This window comes from Bombina bombina, chromosome 6 (assembly GCF_027579735.1).
Source record: "Bombina bombina isolate aBomBom1 chromosome 6, aBomBom1.pri, whole genome shotgun sequence".
NCBI classification, from domain to species: Eukaryota; Metazoa; Chordata; class Amphibia; order Anura; family Bombinatoridae; genus Bombina; species Bombina bombina.
In genome coordinates this window covers 978217639-978234651 of record NC_069504.1, presented here as the reverse complement: position 1 = coordinate 978234651, position 17013 = coordinate 978217639, and the positions used below count along the sequence as shown (strand labels likewise).

Here is a 17013-nt window from a genome sequence, read left to right as displayed (position 1 = left end):
CACCTGTCAGCAATCCACATCCCGGGAGTGGAGAACTGGGAGGCGGATTTCTTAAGTCGTCAGACTTTTCATCCGGGGGAGTGGGAACTTCATCCGGAGGTCTTTGCCCAAATACTTCGATGTTGGGGCAAACCAGAGATAGATCTCATGGCGTCTCGACAGAACGCCAAGCTTCCTCGTTACGGGTCCAGATCCAGGGATCCAGGAGCAGTCCTGATAGATGCTCTGACAGCACCTTGGGACTTCAGGATGGCTTACGTGTTTCCACCCTTCCCGTTGCTTCCTCGATTGATAGCCAGAATCAAACAAGAGAGAGCATCAGTGATTCTAATAGCACCTGCGTGGCCACGCAGGACTTGGTATGCAGACCTGGTGGACATGTCATCCTGTCCGCCTTGGTCTCTACCTCTGAAACAGGACCTTCTGATACAGGGTCCCTTCAAACATCAAAATCTAATTTCTCTGAAGCTGACTGCTTGGAAATTGAACGCTTAATTTTATCAAGACGTGGGTTTTCTGAGTCAGTTATTAGTACCTTAATACAGACTAGGAAACCTGTTACCAGAAAGATTTACCATAAGATATGGCGTAAATACCTACATTGGTGTGAATCCAAAGGTTACTCTTGGAGTAAGGTTAGGATTCCTAGGATATTGTCTTTTCTACAAGAAGGTTTAGAAAAGGGTTTTTCTGCTAGTTCATTAAAGGGACAGATCTCAGCTTCTGTTACACAAACGTCTGTCAGAAGTTCCTGACGTCCAGGCTTTTTGTCAGGCTTTGGCCAGGATTAAGCCTGTGTTTAAAACTGTTGCTCCACCATGGAGTTTAAACCTTGTTCTTAATGTTTTACAGGGCGTTCCGTTTGAACCCCTTCATTCCATTGATATAAAGTTGTTATCTTGGAAAGTTCTATTTTTAATGGCTATTTCCTCGGCTCGAAGAGTCTCTGAGTTATCAGCCTTACATTGTGATTCTCCTTATTTGATTTTTCATTCGGATAAGGTAGTCCTGCGTACTAAACCTGGGTTCTTACCTAAGGTAGTTACTAACAGGAATATCAATCAAGAGATTGTTGTTCCTTCTTTATGCCCAAATCCTTCTTCAAAGAAGGAACGTCTACTGCACAACCTGGATGTAGTCCGGGCTCTAAAATTTTACTTGCAGGCAACTAAGGAATTCCGACAAACGTCTTCTCTGTTTGTCATTTACTCTGGGCAGAGGAGAGGTCAAAAAGCTTCCGCTACCTCTCTTTCTTTTTGGCTTCGTAGCATAATTCGTTTAGCTTATGAGACTGCTGGACAGCAGCCCCCTGAAAGAATTACAGCTCATTCTACTAGAGCTGTGGCTTCCACTTGGGCCTTCAAGAATGAGGCCTCTGTTGAACAGATTTGCAAGGCTGCAACTTGGTCTTCGCTTCATACTTTTTCCAAATTTTACAAATTTGACACCTTTGCTTCATCGGAGGCTATTTTTGGGAGAAAGGTTCTTCAGGCAGTGGTTCCTTCTGTATAAAGAGTCTGCCTATCCCTCCCGTCATCCGTGTACTTTTGCTTTGGTATTGGTATCCCAGAAGTAATGATGACCCGTGGACTGATCACACTTAACAGAAGAAAACATAATTTATGCTTACCTGATAAATTCCTTTCTTCTGTAGTGTGATCAGTCCACGGCCCGCCCTGTTTTTAAGGCAGGTAAATATTTTTTAATTTATACTCCAGTCACCACTTCACCCTTGGCTTTTCCTTTCTCGTTGGTCCTTGGTCGAATGACTGGGAGTGACGTAGAGGGGAGGAGCTATATGCAGCTCTGCTGGGTGAATCCTCTTGCACTTCCTGTAGGGGAGCAGTTAATATCCCAGAAGTAATGATGACCCGTGGACTGATCACACTACAGAAGAAAGGAATTTATCAGGTAAGCATAAATTATGTTTTTTCATCTTTGGTGGGAATGTCCCAAGCTTACCCAATTTTGGCAAGAAGTCTGTACTTTCATTAATATCATCCTTAGCTGTAAGCTTACTCTGGACCCTTTACCTTTTCTATTCAATAGGATTGCTAAATTAAGCTCAAAGACAAATGCAGCGCTGTTGCAGATATCTTTAAATAGTGCCAGACAGTTAATACCTAGACAATGGAAAAAATATACAGCATCTACTTTAGACATGTGAAAGACCAACTTCAGACTAATCTTTCACTTGAAAGATACTTTTACTTTATAACTGACAGACTTGATTTTTATTACAACATGATGAAACTAGACCAGGAGCAAGATGTCACTCAATAATCTAACTTCTCACACTCATGTATGATATTTAACCCCTAGATCAGAAAGACACCATTAAATTACAGCACTATCTTTGGGAAGACCTTATCCCTCCTTCCCTCCCTTTTTTTTTGGTTACCTCTCCCTTTATAATAACTCTTCCTATAAAGGTTGTCATGATATTATATTATGTGGTTCTATTTCTATCACAATCCCTACTTATGATTCACGCTTATGATACCAAACTAAACCTTGAACTTTAAACTCCATTAGGCTCTTGAATAAAAATCCTGTTTATATAGTTTTGTTCTCTATCAACAGTGATGATGCTCTGTTATGTTTCCATTTTGTAAACATTTTGATTGTTTAGTTTAATTACATATTATCCTTAGAACTATTTCTTAGGAATGGACTTTACAATTGGATACACTTACTAAGCACCTAGTACCTTAAGCTTATCTGTTTATCTCTCATTGAAATGGGAATTTAGAACAATGTACAATTAGAAACTTTTGTTTCCATAAAGGGGGTGAGAGTCCAAAAGCTATTACTCCTGCAAATTCCACTCCTGGCCACTAGGAGGAGGAAAAGATTCCCAAAACTCCAAGAGCCCTTAAAAACCCTCCCACCTCAATGGTAATAAAGGGACATACTACTCATATGCTAAATCACTTGAAAGTGATGCAGGATAACTATAAAAACTGACAAGAGAATATCACCTGAGCATCTCTATGTAAAAAAGGAAGATTTCTCCTGTTAAGTGTGATCAGTCCACGGGTCATCATTACTTCTGGGATATTACTCCTCCCCAACAGGAAGTGCAAGAGGATTCACCCAGCAGAGCTGCCATATAGCTCCTCCCCTCTACGTCACTCCCAGTCATTCTCTTGCACCCAACGACTAGATAGGATGTGTGAGAGGACTATGGTGATTATATTTAGTTTTATACCTTCAATCAAAAGTTTGTTATTTTATAATAGCACCGGAGTGTGTTATTCCTTCTCTGGTAGAATTTGAAGAAGAATCTACCAGAGTTTTTACTATGATTTTAGCCGGAGTAGTTAAGATCATATTGCTGTTTCTCGGCCATCTGAGGAGAGGTAAACTTCAGATCAGGGGACAGCGGGCAGATTAATCTGCAAAGAGGTATGTAGCAGCTTTTATTTTCTGACAATGGAATTGATGAGAAAATCCTGCCATACCGATATAATGTCATGTATGTATATTTTACACTTCAGTATTCTGGGGAATGGTACTTCACTGGAATTACACTGTGTACATAAGACTTTAGCCTAATTTGCAGGGGCTAGCAACAGGCTTTTTAATAACTCTTAATTTATGTTAAACGTTTTTGCTGGAATGTAAAATCGTTTTCATTTTCTGAGGTACTGGGTGAATAAAATGTTTGGGCACTATTTTTCCACTTGGCAGTTGCTTGATCTAATTCTGACAGTTTACTGATCTCTCTCACTGTTGTGTGTGAGGGGGAGGGGCCTTTTTTGGCGCTTTTGCTACGCATCAAAAAATTCAGTCAGAAGCTCATTGTATTTCCTGCATGATCCGGTTCATCTCTACAGAACTCAGGGGTCTTCAAAACTTGTTTTGAGGGAGGTAATCATTCACAGCAGAGCTGTGAGATTGTAGTTGACTGTGATAAAAAACGTTTATTCTTTAACTTTTTTTCTGCTATCAGGGTTAGTTATCCTTTGCTAATGGGAACAAACCTTTGCTAAATTGTGTTTTTTACAAAGATTGATGCTATAACCTTTTCAGTTTATTAATTTTCAACTGTCATAAATCTTTCTGTGTTTCTTATAGGCACAGTACGTTTTCATAGTATTTTACTTGAATAGTATTTCCAAGTTGCAAGTTTAGTTGCTAGTGTGTTAAACATGTCTGATTCAGAGGAAGATAGCTGTGCTATTTGTGCTAATGCCAAAGTGGAGCCCAATAGAAATTTATGTACTAACTGTATTGATGCTACTTTAAATAAAAGTCAATCTGTACAAATTGAACACATTTCACCAAACAGCGAGGGGAGAGTTATGCCGACTAACTCGCCTCACGTGTCAGTACCTGCATCTCCCGCTCGGGAGGTGCGCGATATTGTGGCGCCCAGTACATCTGGGTGGCCATTACAAATAACATTACAAGATATGGCTACTGTTATGACTGAAGTTTTGGCTAAATTACCAGAACTAAGAGGCAAGCGTGATCACTCTGGGGTGAGAACAGAGTGCGCTGATAATGCTAGGGCCATGTCAGATACTGTGTCACAACTTGCAGAACATGAGGACGGAGAGCTTAATTCTGCGGCTGACGGTTCTGATCCAAACAGATTGGATTCAGATATTTTAAATTTTAAATTTAAGCTGGAAAACCTCCGTGTATTACTAGGGGAGGTGTTAGCGGCTCTGAATGATTGTAACACAGTTGCAATACCAGAGAAAATGTGTAGGTTGGATAAATATTTTGCTGTACCAACGAGTACTGACGTTTTTCCTATACCTAAGAGACTAACTGAAATTATTACTAAGGAGTGGGATAGACCCGGTGTGCCTTTCTCACCCCCTCTGATATTTAGAAAGATGTTTCCAATAGACACCACCACACGGGACTTATGGCAAACGGTCCCTAAGGTGGAGGGAGCAGTTTCTACTTTAGCTAAGCGTACCACTATCCCGGTGGAGGATAGCTGTGCCTTTTCAGATCCAATGGATAAAAAGTTAGAGGGTTACCTTAAGAAAATGTTTGTTCAACAAGGTTTTATATTGCAACCCCTTGCATGCATTGCGCCGGTCACGGCTGCAGCGGCATTCTGGTTTGAGTCTCTGGAAGAGACCATTAGTTCAGCTACTCTGGATGACATTACGGACAAGCTTAGAATCCTTAAGCTAGCTAATTCATTCATTTCGGAGGCCGTAGTACATTTAACTAAACTTACGGCTAAGAATTCCGGATTCGCCATTCAGGCGCGCAGAGCACTGTGGCTAAAATCCTGGTCAGCTGATGTTACTTCTAAGTCTAAATTACTTAATATACCTTTCAAAGGGCAGACCTTATTTGGGCCCGGTTTGAAAGAAATTATCGCTGACATTACAGGAGGTAAAGGCCACGCCCTGCCTCAAGACAGAGCCAAACCTAAGGCTAGACAGTCTAATTTTCGTTCCTTTTGGAATTTCAAAGCAGGAGCAGCATCAACTTCCTCTGCTCCAAAACAGGAAGGATCTGTTGCTCGCTACAGACAAGGCTGGAGACCTAACCAGTCTTGGAACAAGGGCAAGCAGGCCAGGAAACCTGCTGCTGCCCCTAAAACAGCATGAATTGAGGGCCCCCGATCCGGGATCGGATCTAGTGGGGGGCAGACTTTCTCTCTTCGCCCAGGCTTGGGCAAGAGATGTCCAGGATCCCTGGGCGCTAGAGATAATATCTCAGGGATACCTTCTGGACTTCAAATACTCTCCTCCAAGAGAGAGATTTCATCTGTCAAGGTTGTCAACAAACCAAACAAAGAAAGAGGCGTTTCTACGCTGCGTACAAGAGCTTTTGTTAATGGGAGTAATCCATCCAGTTCCACGGTCGGAACAGGGACAAGGGTTTTACTCAAATCTGTTTGTGGTTCCCAAAAAAGAGGGAACTTTCAGACCAATCCTGGATTTAAAGATCCTAAACAAATTCCTAAGAGTTCCATCGTTCAAAATGGAGACTATTCGGACAATTTTACCCATGATCCAAAAGGATCAGTACATGACCACAGTGGATTTAAAGGATGCTTACCTTCACATACCGATTCACAAAGATCATTACCGGTACCTAAGGTTTGCCTTCCTAGACAGGCATTACCAGTTTGTAGCTCTTCCATTCGGATTGGCTACAGCTCCAAGAATCTTCACAAAGGTTCTGGGTGCTCTTCTGGCAGTACTAAGACCGCGAGGAATCTCGGTAGCTCCGTACCTAGACGACATTCTGATACAAGCCTCAAGCTTTCAAACTGCCAAGTCTCATACAGAGTTAGTACTGGCATTTCTAGGTCGCATGGATGGAAGGTGAACGAAAAGAAAAGTTCTCTCTTTCCACTCACAAGAGTTCCCTTCCTGGGGACTCTTATAGATTCTGTAGAAATGAAGATTTACCTGACAGAAGACAGGTTAACAAGACTTCAAAGTGCTTGCCGCGCCCTTCATTCCATTCAACACCCGTCAGTGGCTCAATGCATGGAGGTAATCGGCTTAATGGTAGCGGCAATGGACATAGTACCCTTTGCACGCTTACACCTCAGACCACTGCAATTGTGCATGCTAAGTCAGTGGAATGGGGATTACTCAGACTTGTCCCCTTCTCTGAATCTGGATCAAGAGACCAGAAATTCTCTTCTATGGTGGCTTTCTCGGCCACATCTGTCCAGGGGGATGCCATTCAGCAGGCCAGACTGGACAATTGTAACAACAGACGCCAGCCTTCTAGGTTGGGGTGCCGTCTGGAATTCTCTGAAGGCTCAGGGACAATGGAGTCAGGAGGAGAGTCTCCTACCAATAAACATTCTGGAATTGAGAGCAGTTTTCAATGCCCTCCTGGCTTGGCCCCAGTTGACAACTCGGGGGTTCATCAGGTTTCAGTCGGACAACATCACGACTGTAGCTTACATCAACCATCAGGGAGGGACAAGAAGCTCCCTAGCAATGATGGAAGTATCAAAGAAAATTCGCTGGGCAGAGTCTCACTCTTGCCACCTGTCAGCAATCCACATCCCGGGAGTGGAGAACTGGGAGGCGGATTTCTTAAGTCGTCAGACTTTTCATCCGGGGGAGTGGGAACTTCATCCGGAGGTCTTTGCTCAAATACTTCGTCATTGGGGCAAACCAGAGATAGATCTCATGGCGTCTCGACAGAACGCCAAGCTTCCTTGTTACGGGTCCAGATCCAGGGATCCAGGAGCAGTCCTGATAGATGCCTTGACAGCACCTTGGACCTTCAGGATGGCTTATGTGTTTCCACCCTTCCCGATGCTTCCTCGATTGATTGCCAGAATCAAGCAGGAGAGAGCATCAGTTATTCTAATAGCACCTGCATGGCCACGCAGGACTTGGTATGCAGACCTGGTGGACATGTCATCCTGTCCACCTTGGTCTCTACCTCTGAAACAGGACCTTCTGATACAGGGTCCTTTCAAACATCAAAATCTAACTTCTCTGAAGCTGACTGCTTGGAAATTGAACGCTTGATTTTATCAAAACGTGGGTTTTCTGAGTCAGTTATTGATACCTTAATACAGGCTAGGAAGCCTGTTACCAGAAAGATTTACCATAAGATATGGCGTAAATACCTATATTGGTGCGAATCCAAAGGTTACTCTTGGAGTAAGGTTAGGATTCCTATGATATTGTCTTTTCTACAAGAAGGTTTAGAAAAGGGTTTATCTGCTAGTTCATTAAAGGGACAGATCTCAGCTCTGTCCATTCTGTTGCACAAACGTCTGTCAGAAGTTCCAGACGTTCAGGCTTTTTGTCAGGCTTTGGCCAGGATTAAGCCTGTGTTTAAAACTGTTGCTCCGCCATGGAGTTTAAACCTTGTTCTTAACGTTTTACAGGGCGTTCCGTTTGAACCCCTTCATTCCATTGATATAAAGTTGTTATCTTGGAAAGTTCTATTTTTAATGGCTATTTCCTCGGCTCGAAGAGTCTCTGAGTTATCAGCCTTACATTGTGATTCTCCTTATTTGATTTTTCATTCGGATAAGGTAGTTCTGCGTACTAAACCTGGGTTCTTACCTAAGGTAGTCACTAACAGGAATATCAATCAAGAGATTGTTGTTCCTTCTTTGTGTCCAAATCCTTCTTCGAAGAAGGAACGTCTTCTGCACAATCTGGATGTAGTTCGTGCCCTAAAATTTTACTTACAGGCAACTAAGGAATTTCGACAAACGTCTTCCCTGTTTGTCGTTTACTCTGGTCAGAGGAGAGGTCAAAAGGCTTCTGCTACCTCTTTCTTTTTGGCTTCGTGGCATAATTCGTTTAGCTTATGAGACTGCTGGACAGCAGCCTCCTGAAAGAATTACAGCTCATTCCACTAGAGCTGTGGCTTCCACTTGGGCCTTTAAGAATGAGGCCTCTGTTGAACAGATTTGCAAGGCTGCAACTTGGTCTTCGCTTCATACTTTTTCCAAATTTTACAAATTTGACACTTTTGCTTCCTCGGAGGCTATTTTTGGGAGAAAGGTCCTTCAGGCAGTGGTTCCTTCTGTATAAAGAGCCTGCCTTTCCCTCCCTTTTGCTTTGGTATTGGTATCCCAGAAGTAATGATGACCCGTGGACTGATCACACTTAACAGGAGAAAACATAATTTATGCTTACCTGATAAATTCCTTTCTCCTGTAGTGTGATCAGTCCACGGCCCGCCCTTTTTTTTAAGGCAGGTAAATATTTTTTAAATTATACTCCAGTCACCACTACACCCTTTGGCTTCTCCTTTCTTGTTGGTCCTTGGTCGAATGACTGGGAGTGACGTAGAGGGGAGGAGCTATATGGCAGCTCTGCTGGGTGAATCCTCTTGCACTTCCTGTTGGGGAGGAGTAATATCCCAGAAGTAATGATGACCCGTGGACTGATCACACTACAGGAGAAAGGAATTTATCAGGTAAGCATAAATTATGTTATTTTACCTCAAAAGCTGCTGTCCTGCTGCAAGTTGAAGAAAAAACTATAGCCAATCAGCATCAACAGTGCTAAGGTAATGATTTGCCTTTGCTGTGATCTCATGAGATTTCATAGAACTTAGTTAAAATGAATAGGAAAATAACATGACTGTGCCTGCACATGCCATATGCACTCTCCCTAGCTTGTTCTGGGACAAGCATCCTGGCTGACTGCTTAAAGTGCCATAAAACAGGTTGGGATCTGTGCATATCCTAAAAGGGCTAATTAATTTAAAATAGTTTGCATTAAAAAAAAATTAAAAATTGCTGGCAAGTATTTTAAAATCATTTTCAAAAATAAGCAACATGAATTACATAGCTAAACTGCCTGGAGCAGAAACTAAAAAGAAAGGGTTAATAGCGAGGCACTGCAGTATACATTTGCAGGTAAAGTAATTAAAGTACATATTATATTATGTTGTCTCTATCCCAACTTGTTTTATCTCCCTTTAAAGTCTCTTTACAGTGGAGTGTGAATACTTTATTAAATTTGAGGTAAAATATCTTCCTTTTTTACATAGAGATGTTCAGGTGATATTTTCTAGTCAGCTTTTTATAGCTAGCTACATCACTTCCATGTGTTTAACATTTGGGTATCATGCCCCTTTTAAAGGGACCTTAAACACTTGTCATTAGGGTTTTGTGTTTTTTTTTATTCATAATGTTTTTTCAGTTTTTAAAATGCAAATACCTTTTATTTTTTTATTATAGGTGTTCCATTATTATTTTTTTTACTTTCTGACCGCTCCGTGCAGACATGGGTGAAAGTGATGCTGACAAAACTGTAAGTCTGCTTATTGCTGTGAGCGTGCACGCATATAGACATCGCGCTCACAGCATAACTAAAAAACTACTGCTGCTATAAAGTTTGCAGCTATAATCTTTATTGCTAAAGCATATCTTTTGAACTGGCCTCAGCTATTGTTTGTTATATAGCTGTAAGCTAAACATTCATTATCAATTATTAAAAAAATATAATATTTACTCTAGACTGTAAAAATTATCAATGTAGTGCAAGGGAAAGAGGGATGGGTAGGGATCCCCTAACACACTGTTACAGCTCAGCGAGGCGACTGCTGTCTCATAAATATATTATGTTATCTTTATCACTAAGCTGTGTCACCATTCTACCCCTCTCTCTAAGCTCCCGGAGTCCCGCTCAAGCCATACATTTTTTTCTTTACTTTCAGAGTTTGTTTAGATCGGACCCTTTGAAAATCTTATCCTTAATTTTTGATTTACGGCTTTGACCAGCAGCTCACGCTCTCTGTTCTCATCTGAGCTGCTGGTCAAAGCCGTAAATCAAAAATTAAGGATAAGATTTTCAAAGGGTCCGATCTAAACAAACTCTGAAAGTAAAGAAAAAAATGTATGGCTTGAGCGGGACTCCGGGAGCTTAGAAAGAGGGGTAGAATGGTGACACAGCTTAGTGATAAAGATAACATAATATATTTATGAGACAGCAGTCGCCTCGCTGAGCTGTAACAGTGTGTTCGGGGATCCCTACCCATCCCTCTTTCCCTTGCACTACATTGATGATTTTTACAGTCTAGAGTAAATATTATATTTTTTCAATAATTGATAATGAATATTTAGCTTACAGCTATATAACAAACAATAGCTGAGGCCAGTTCAAAAGATATGCTTTAGCAATAAAGATTATAGCTGCAAACTTTATAGCAGCAGTAGTTTTTTAGTTATGCTGTGAGTGCGATGTCTATATGCGTGCACGCTCACAGCAATAAGCAGACTTACAGTTTTGTCAGCATCACTTTCACCCATGTCTGCACGGAGCGGTCAGAAAAAGAAAAAATAATAATTGAACACCTATAATAAAAAAATAAATGGTATTTGCATTTTAAAAACTGTAAAAACATTATGAATAAAAAAAAACACAAAACCCTGGCTAACAATAATCACTGACAAGCCGGTCCTCTCACACAGCTGTCTTTCAGTGAAACTGAAAACTGCTGCAATTGACTCCACTAAATCTATGAAGCTCATTCACAAAGTTAATGAGAACGAGCTTCATAGAAGCGGCTAAGACGTTGCTTTCTTTGTATGCGCATGCGCGGAAGTAAAGAAGGGAGTGCACATAGAGTCGGCATATTATCCCATACAACGTGCATTACAACATGGCGGCTACCACCGCATTCAGTAGGCGGTGGTTTAGTGGTAAAATTCAAAATAAAAGATAATTGCGCAGAAGCAAGATAAAAATATGGAGAAACAAATAATGTTTAAAACTAAAACAAAATGTTTAAAAAAAAATAATAATTAAATGAAAACAGAAGGTGTTTAGGGTCCTTTTAATTAGATGAAACCATGTAAAAACATATTTATGCAATATTCATGTTTAATAAATTGTTATACTGTATATTTACTGTAAATATTTGACATTCCAATGTTCTGCACATAGTAGAATATGTTCTAAGTATTTATAAATAGATATTTATATATATATATATATATATATATATATATATATATATATATATGTATATAAAAATAATTAGAACAATATATAATCATCTCTCTCTCTATATCTATCTATCTATCTATCTATCTATCTATCTATCTATCTATCTATCTATCTATCTATATATATATATATATATATATATATATATATATATATATTGTACCAAAAAAAACATCAGATATATGTAGAACTATGTATTTATTAATACATAGAAAATATTCTGCTATGTGAAGAACATTGGAATGTGAAATATTCATATTTTCATGTCAGGTTAGCACACTTGAGAATATGAGATCGGCTTTGCATGTGAGTAGGTTTTTTTCCACTTTTCTTGCTCCATTGACTTTTTTGGGGAAATAGGTTATCGCACGTGCAATATTCTAAGTTAAGCTTTTAACGCCTGTCGGGTTAGCATGCAAGCAAAAACAGTTTACTTTCAACTCATAATACGAGCGCAACCCGACGTGTGCAAAAAGCTTACTTCTAGCACAGTTAATGCTCGAGTGGGAGCTACACTTGTAATCTAGCCCATACTGTGGCACATCATAGCCAGGGGACTATTGTGACAGGCATTATTTATCATATGTTATATATGGGATTTTGGGCTGCAGGAACCTTATTTTTTTTTTAGCCCATATTTCACTTTTTTGTAGTAAGCTTCAGATTTTTTTAACTTGTTATTAAGGTTTTCCTGCGCTCTATTTTTATTTAGTGCGCGTCAGCTTTGTTTGTGCACTTTGTTTGTGTGTGTTGGCTCTGTACGCACATCTATATAGCACTATTTGTTTATTGTGCTGCTCAGACGAGCACATGACGGCTTTTTAGCATTCTTCAGTTTCGCATGCATAGGCTATTTAGTGACCTGCACGTTTGTCAGTTTTTGCTGTGACCTCTTAGTAAATACTCTTCGGTCTTTCCCCTCAGTTTTTATGCTGTGTCGGGTTAGAGCAAATCGCTTTATGGATGCATACGCTTACCTTTTTGTACAGCGGTAAGATTTTCTATACTGTTAAGAGCTGCTTTATTAGGATGTAAGGTTCTATGCTGTTTTTCCTTAATTACCATTTTTCTGTAAATCCTATATCATTTGTCTACCACATTGTTTGTATTTTCTTTATTTTTCAGACTAGGAGGCCCATTTATCAAGCTCCATATGGAGCTTGAGGGCCCGTGTTTCTGGCGAGTCTTTAGACTCGCCAGAAACAGCAGTTATGAAGCAGCGGTCTAAAGACCGCTGCTCCATAACCTGTCCACCTGCTCTGAGCAGGCGGACAGACATCGCCGGAATTCAACCCGATCGCGTACGATCAGGGTTGATTGACACCTCCCTGCTGGCGGCCGATTGGCCGTGAGTCTGCAGGGGGCGGCGTTGCACCAGCAGCTCTTGTAAGCTGCTGGTGCAATGCTGAATATGGAGAGCGTATTGCTCTCCACATTCAGCGAGGTCTTGCGGACCTGATCCGTACTGTCGGATCAGGTCCGCAAGACCTTTGATACATAGTCCCCTTTGCCTGTATTTATTATGGTGGAGCATACTGGTTCAGTTCCCACTACTTTAAATATTAGTTCTTTAGAAGCTAGAACCACTGTACACTTTCCTATTAATATTAAGTTGGTATGTGCAAGCTTATTGTTAATGTGCCCCCTGCTCAGCTTTGCAAATCTTGTATGGCTTATGTAATGCATTCTAGCCAGACTAATGGGTTTTTTTTTTTGCTTCTAAAGGTATCTGTCCACCCTCTGTTTGTTCTATACAGGGGAGTTCTTCAGTTTCCGCTCCAGGATTTAAAGATTTTGTATGCTCTACTGTGTCTGTAATGTTGACAGCTATGCCTCCTCCAAGTAAACATTAAAGGTCACTTTCTGATAATCCCTCATTTATCTTATCTGATTTAAATTGCTTAAAATTGGTTAAGATGCATGTTTCAGACCCTTGTTTGTCTGATTTGTCCTCAGAGGGTGAGGTATTTTTAGATGATCATTAATCGGTCTCTGATCAAGATACATGCTTTTATCTTTTTTTTTTGTTTTAACCTAAACAAGGATCCTAGGTTCCTGAGGTTAAATGGACCCTAAACCCAAAATTTTTCTTTCATGATTCAGGTAGAGAATACAATTTTAAACAACATTCCAATTTACATCTATTATCTAATTGCTTCATTCTTTAGATATCATTTGTTGAAGAAATAGCAATGCACAAGGGTGAGCCAATCATGCGAGGCATTTGTGCAGCCACCAATCAGCAGCTACTGAGCCAATCCAGATATGCTTTTCAGCAAAGGATATCAAGAGAATGAACTAAATTAGATAATAGAAGTAAATTAGAAAGTTGTTTAAAATTGCATGTCCTTTCTAAATCGTGAAAGAAAACATTTGGGTTTCATGTCCCTTTAAGTCTGTCATGCAATTCTTTTAAACCTACTGCTCTGAAATATTCTCTTAAGAGTGCTCTAGCCTGGTATCCCCTTTAATATGTAAAAAGATGTTTCCTTTTTTGATATAGACCTTTGGGTAACTATCTCTAAGGTAGATGGGGCTATTTCTACTTTGGCTAAGAGTACTACTTTTCCTCTTCGGGATATATCTTTTTTAAGACTCTATGGATAGGGAGATAGAGTAATTTTATTTTCGTTGGCTTTTCAGGAAACAGGTTTACTTTTTAGTTAATTTCTTGACCGTGCTTTCAGACACCTCAAGAGAAGATTTTCTTTTATTGAAGAAAAACGGAATGTGTTTTTCATCCAGAATTCTAGTTTAATAAAAGATAATGGGCTAGATTACAAGTGGAGTGGTAATTGCCACTCCCGCTAACTCCGCTCGACTTCTGCTCTTTGTCAGGCAGCGCATTTAGTTGTTTTTTTTTAGATAGACTTTTTGTTAGGAGGGGTAATTGTAGAGGTTTATAGTTTTTTTTTCTCACAAAAAGAGCTGACACTTTAGGGCAATACCACAAAAAGCCCTTTTAAGGACTATATCTGTAGTTTAGTGTTAATATACGGTTAGATTACGAGTTTTGCGTTATGAGGGGTGCGGTGCTAACTTGCAAGTTATTGTCACCGCTCACTTCCCTACAGCACTGGTATTACAGGTTTACAAAAACCCGGCGTTAGCAGGCAAGAAATGAGCGTAGAGCAAAATTGAGCTCCATACCGCACTCCAATACCAGCGCTGCTGAAAGTTGCGGTGAGCTGGATTTAAGTGCTCGTGCACGATTTCCCCATAGACATGAAAAAAAGGTCTAACACCTGCAAAAAAGCAGCGTAAAGCTCCGTAACGCAGTCCCATTGATTCCTATGTGGAAACAAAATTTATGTTTACACCTAACACACTAACATGGACCCCGAGTCTAAACACCCCTAATGTTACACTTATTAACCCCTAATCTGCAGCCCCCGACATCGCCGACACCTACATTATACTCATTAACCCCTAATCTGCCGCTCCGGACATCGCCACCACTATAATAAACATATAAACCCCTAAAACTGACGCACTCCCGCATCACAAACACTAGTTAAATATTATTAACCCCTTATCTGCCGCCCCTAACATCGCCGCCACCTACCTACATTTATTAACCCCAAATACTGACAATGAGTATTATCTCTGTGCATGTTTTATTATATTGCAGCAATTTTTCACATGGTAACTCATACTTCTCCAGTCTAAATGTTAATTTTCCTTTGTACTTTCTCCACATCAGATATTTATCAAGAAAGCGGACTGAGACATTATGGACCAAAGTTTTGTGGCTGCTTCCTTCTCCCTCTCCTGCAAATTTAGCCTTCAGAGGAAAGCATTGCAAGGCCAAGTGTAGGACAGAAGCAGAGACATTTGCCACATAGCCCCTTATACAAGAGCTGGAGAAGACAGGAAGATGGTCACACCTCCCAGAATGCACAGCTGCTTTAGCAGGTGCAGGCAGCTTCTCCTGTGTTCTTACCACATTTTGCTTTGTTCACAAATAAAGACAAAGACTCCTGAGGAAAACCAAAATCTTTCTCAGTGATTTTGACTGGACCATCCTTTACTGCCCTCTTTTAACTGACAATTTGATGCAGTATGTTCTATGGCACAGATGTGGAAAGCACAAATAAGTGAATGGGCACCAAAACATTGCTTTCTGCACTGGGTGGATTTACAAGGCACAAATATCCTTATGTGCCAATTGGGTGGGAGGATAGGGGGAAAAGTTGAAATAATCTTGCATACTGTAACTTTAACACTTACAATGCTGTTTGCCTGCAGTACATCTCAGGCCGCTCCAGCACTGAGGTAGTTAAAGTGCCTTTCTTTAATTTCTGCTATGAGCAAGGGTAGTCTAAATTACCTTGTAATTTTTTTTAAAAAAAAACAAAGCTTGATATCACATTCAGTTTCTTACATACTAAAGTAAAATAAGTTATCCATTTCATAAATGTGGGGGGTCAAAACCTAATACTCTTTTAAAGCCAGAGACCATCGCTCTCTCGATACCTCAGAAGAGGGAGCCCAAGACTGTTGACTCACTCTATACCTCAGAAGAGGAAGGGTAAGATTGGACTGATGTGTTGCAGTCTTCTGAAAAATAACCCTTTTGCTGCCAAGGGAGAATGCAACACAGTTGTTTTTAAGTGGTGAAAGTTCTAAACATATAGATAGTGTAGCAATGCAGAAAAATGCTTACCAGAAAAAAACTAAACAAATTGCTCCACTTTTACACAGTGATGGAATTCAATTCTTTAAGTACATCAAAAATTTATTGCAGCTCTTTGACTTGTTTCTGTATATTTTGATCCATTTGGTGAATTTTCAGGAATGACCTTAATGTTGGATAAATTTATTTTGGAATTAATTATTTAAGAGATTATGCCATAACCACCCACAATAGTTATACACTGGGATATGTTATAAAACTATGTGTTTTGTCATTTGTATTTTTTATTGATTTCTCTAATACATCTATAAAAAATAAAAATAAAATTGTGCACTGTAATTATCTGGAATTAGAATTGACACTGAAGCATTTTATTTTGTATTTTTATTTTCCAAAACAATTGAAGTAAATGTGAAATGTTGAAGAAAATTAAAATACAGTGATGAGAATGATTATTTTATTATTATTGAAATCTAAATAGTACAAGCTAAATTTGTTCAGATTTTGTCTCAACTAGAGTTGGCACATGGCCAGTATTTTGATCTCACCAGCTGGTGCAGGTATTGTGTAAATACCAGCAATGCTTGTGCTGTTATTTATGCAGGTCTGGTCTGGGGTCACAACCTACTGGCAACAGCTACACAGTCAGACTTCACATATACACATACTATAATAATATTGACTTGGGGTGGTGTTGATGCACATATTTGCAAGTCCCCAGACGCAGTGTTTATTCATGTTTTAACTGCTGTGGTGTTCACACAGAGAGTCTGTCCCATGTGTGTGGCAGAGCTATGGCTAATAGGCAGGGGAGAATCAGGGGCAGCATGTTCACCAGTAGCTCTGGCTAACAGGAAGGAGAAAAGCTGCATGACAAGTGAATTACACCATTTTGCCTTCACTCCTCTATAGTTTATTCTTTCACTATAGAGCAAAAAATGG

At 40.0% G+C, this 17013-nt stretch overlaps 1 protein-coding gene across 1 annotated transcript in view; it reads left to right on the top strand.

Annotated features, from left to right (window-relative positions):
• The window catches only part of MGAT4B (alpha-1,3-mannosyl-glycoprotein 4-beta-N-acetylglucosaminyltransferase B), a 798965-nt gene extending 782445 nt beyond the window's left edge, over window positions 1-16520 (top strand). The window contains exon 15 of the mRNA XM_053718640.1: window positions 15139-16520. Coding sequence (XP_053574615.1) covers window positions 15139-15162 — 24 coding nt within the window. The 3' untranslated portion in view covers window positions 15163-16520. The remainder of the gene's footprint in view (window positions 1-15138) is intronic.
• Window positions 16521-17013: the final 493 nt, after the last annotated feature.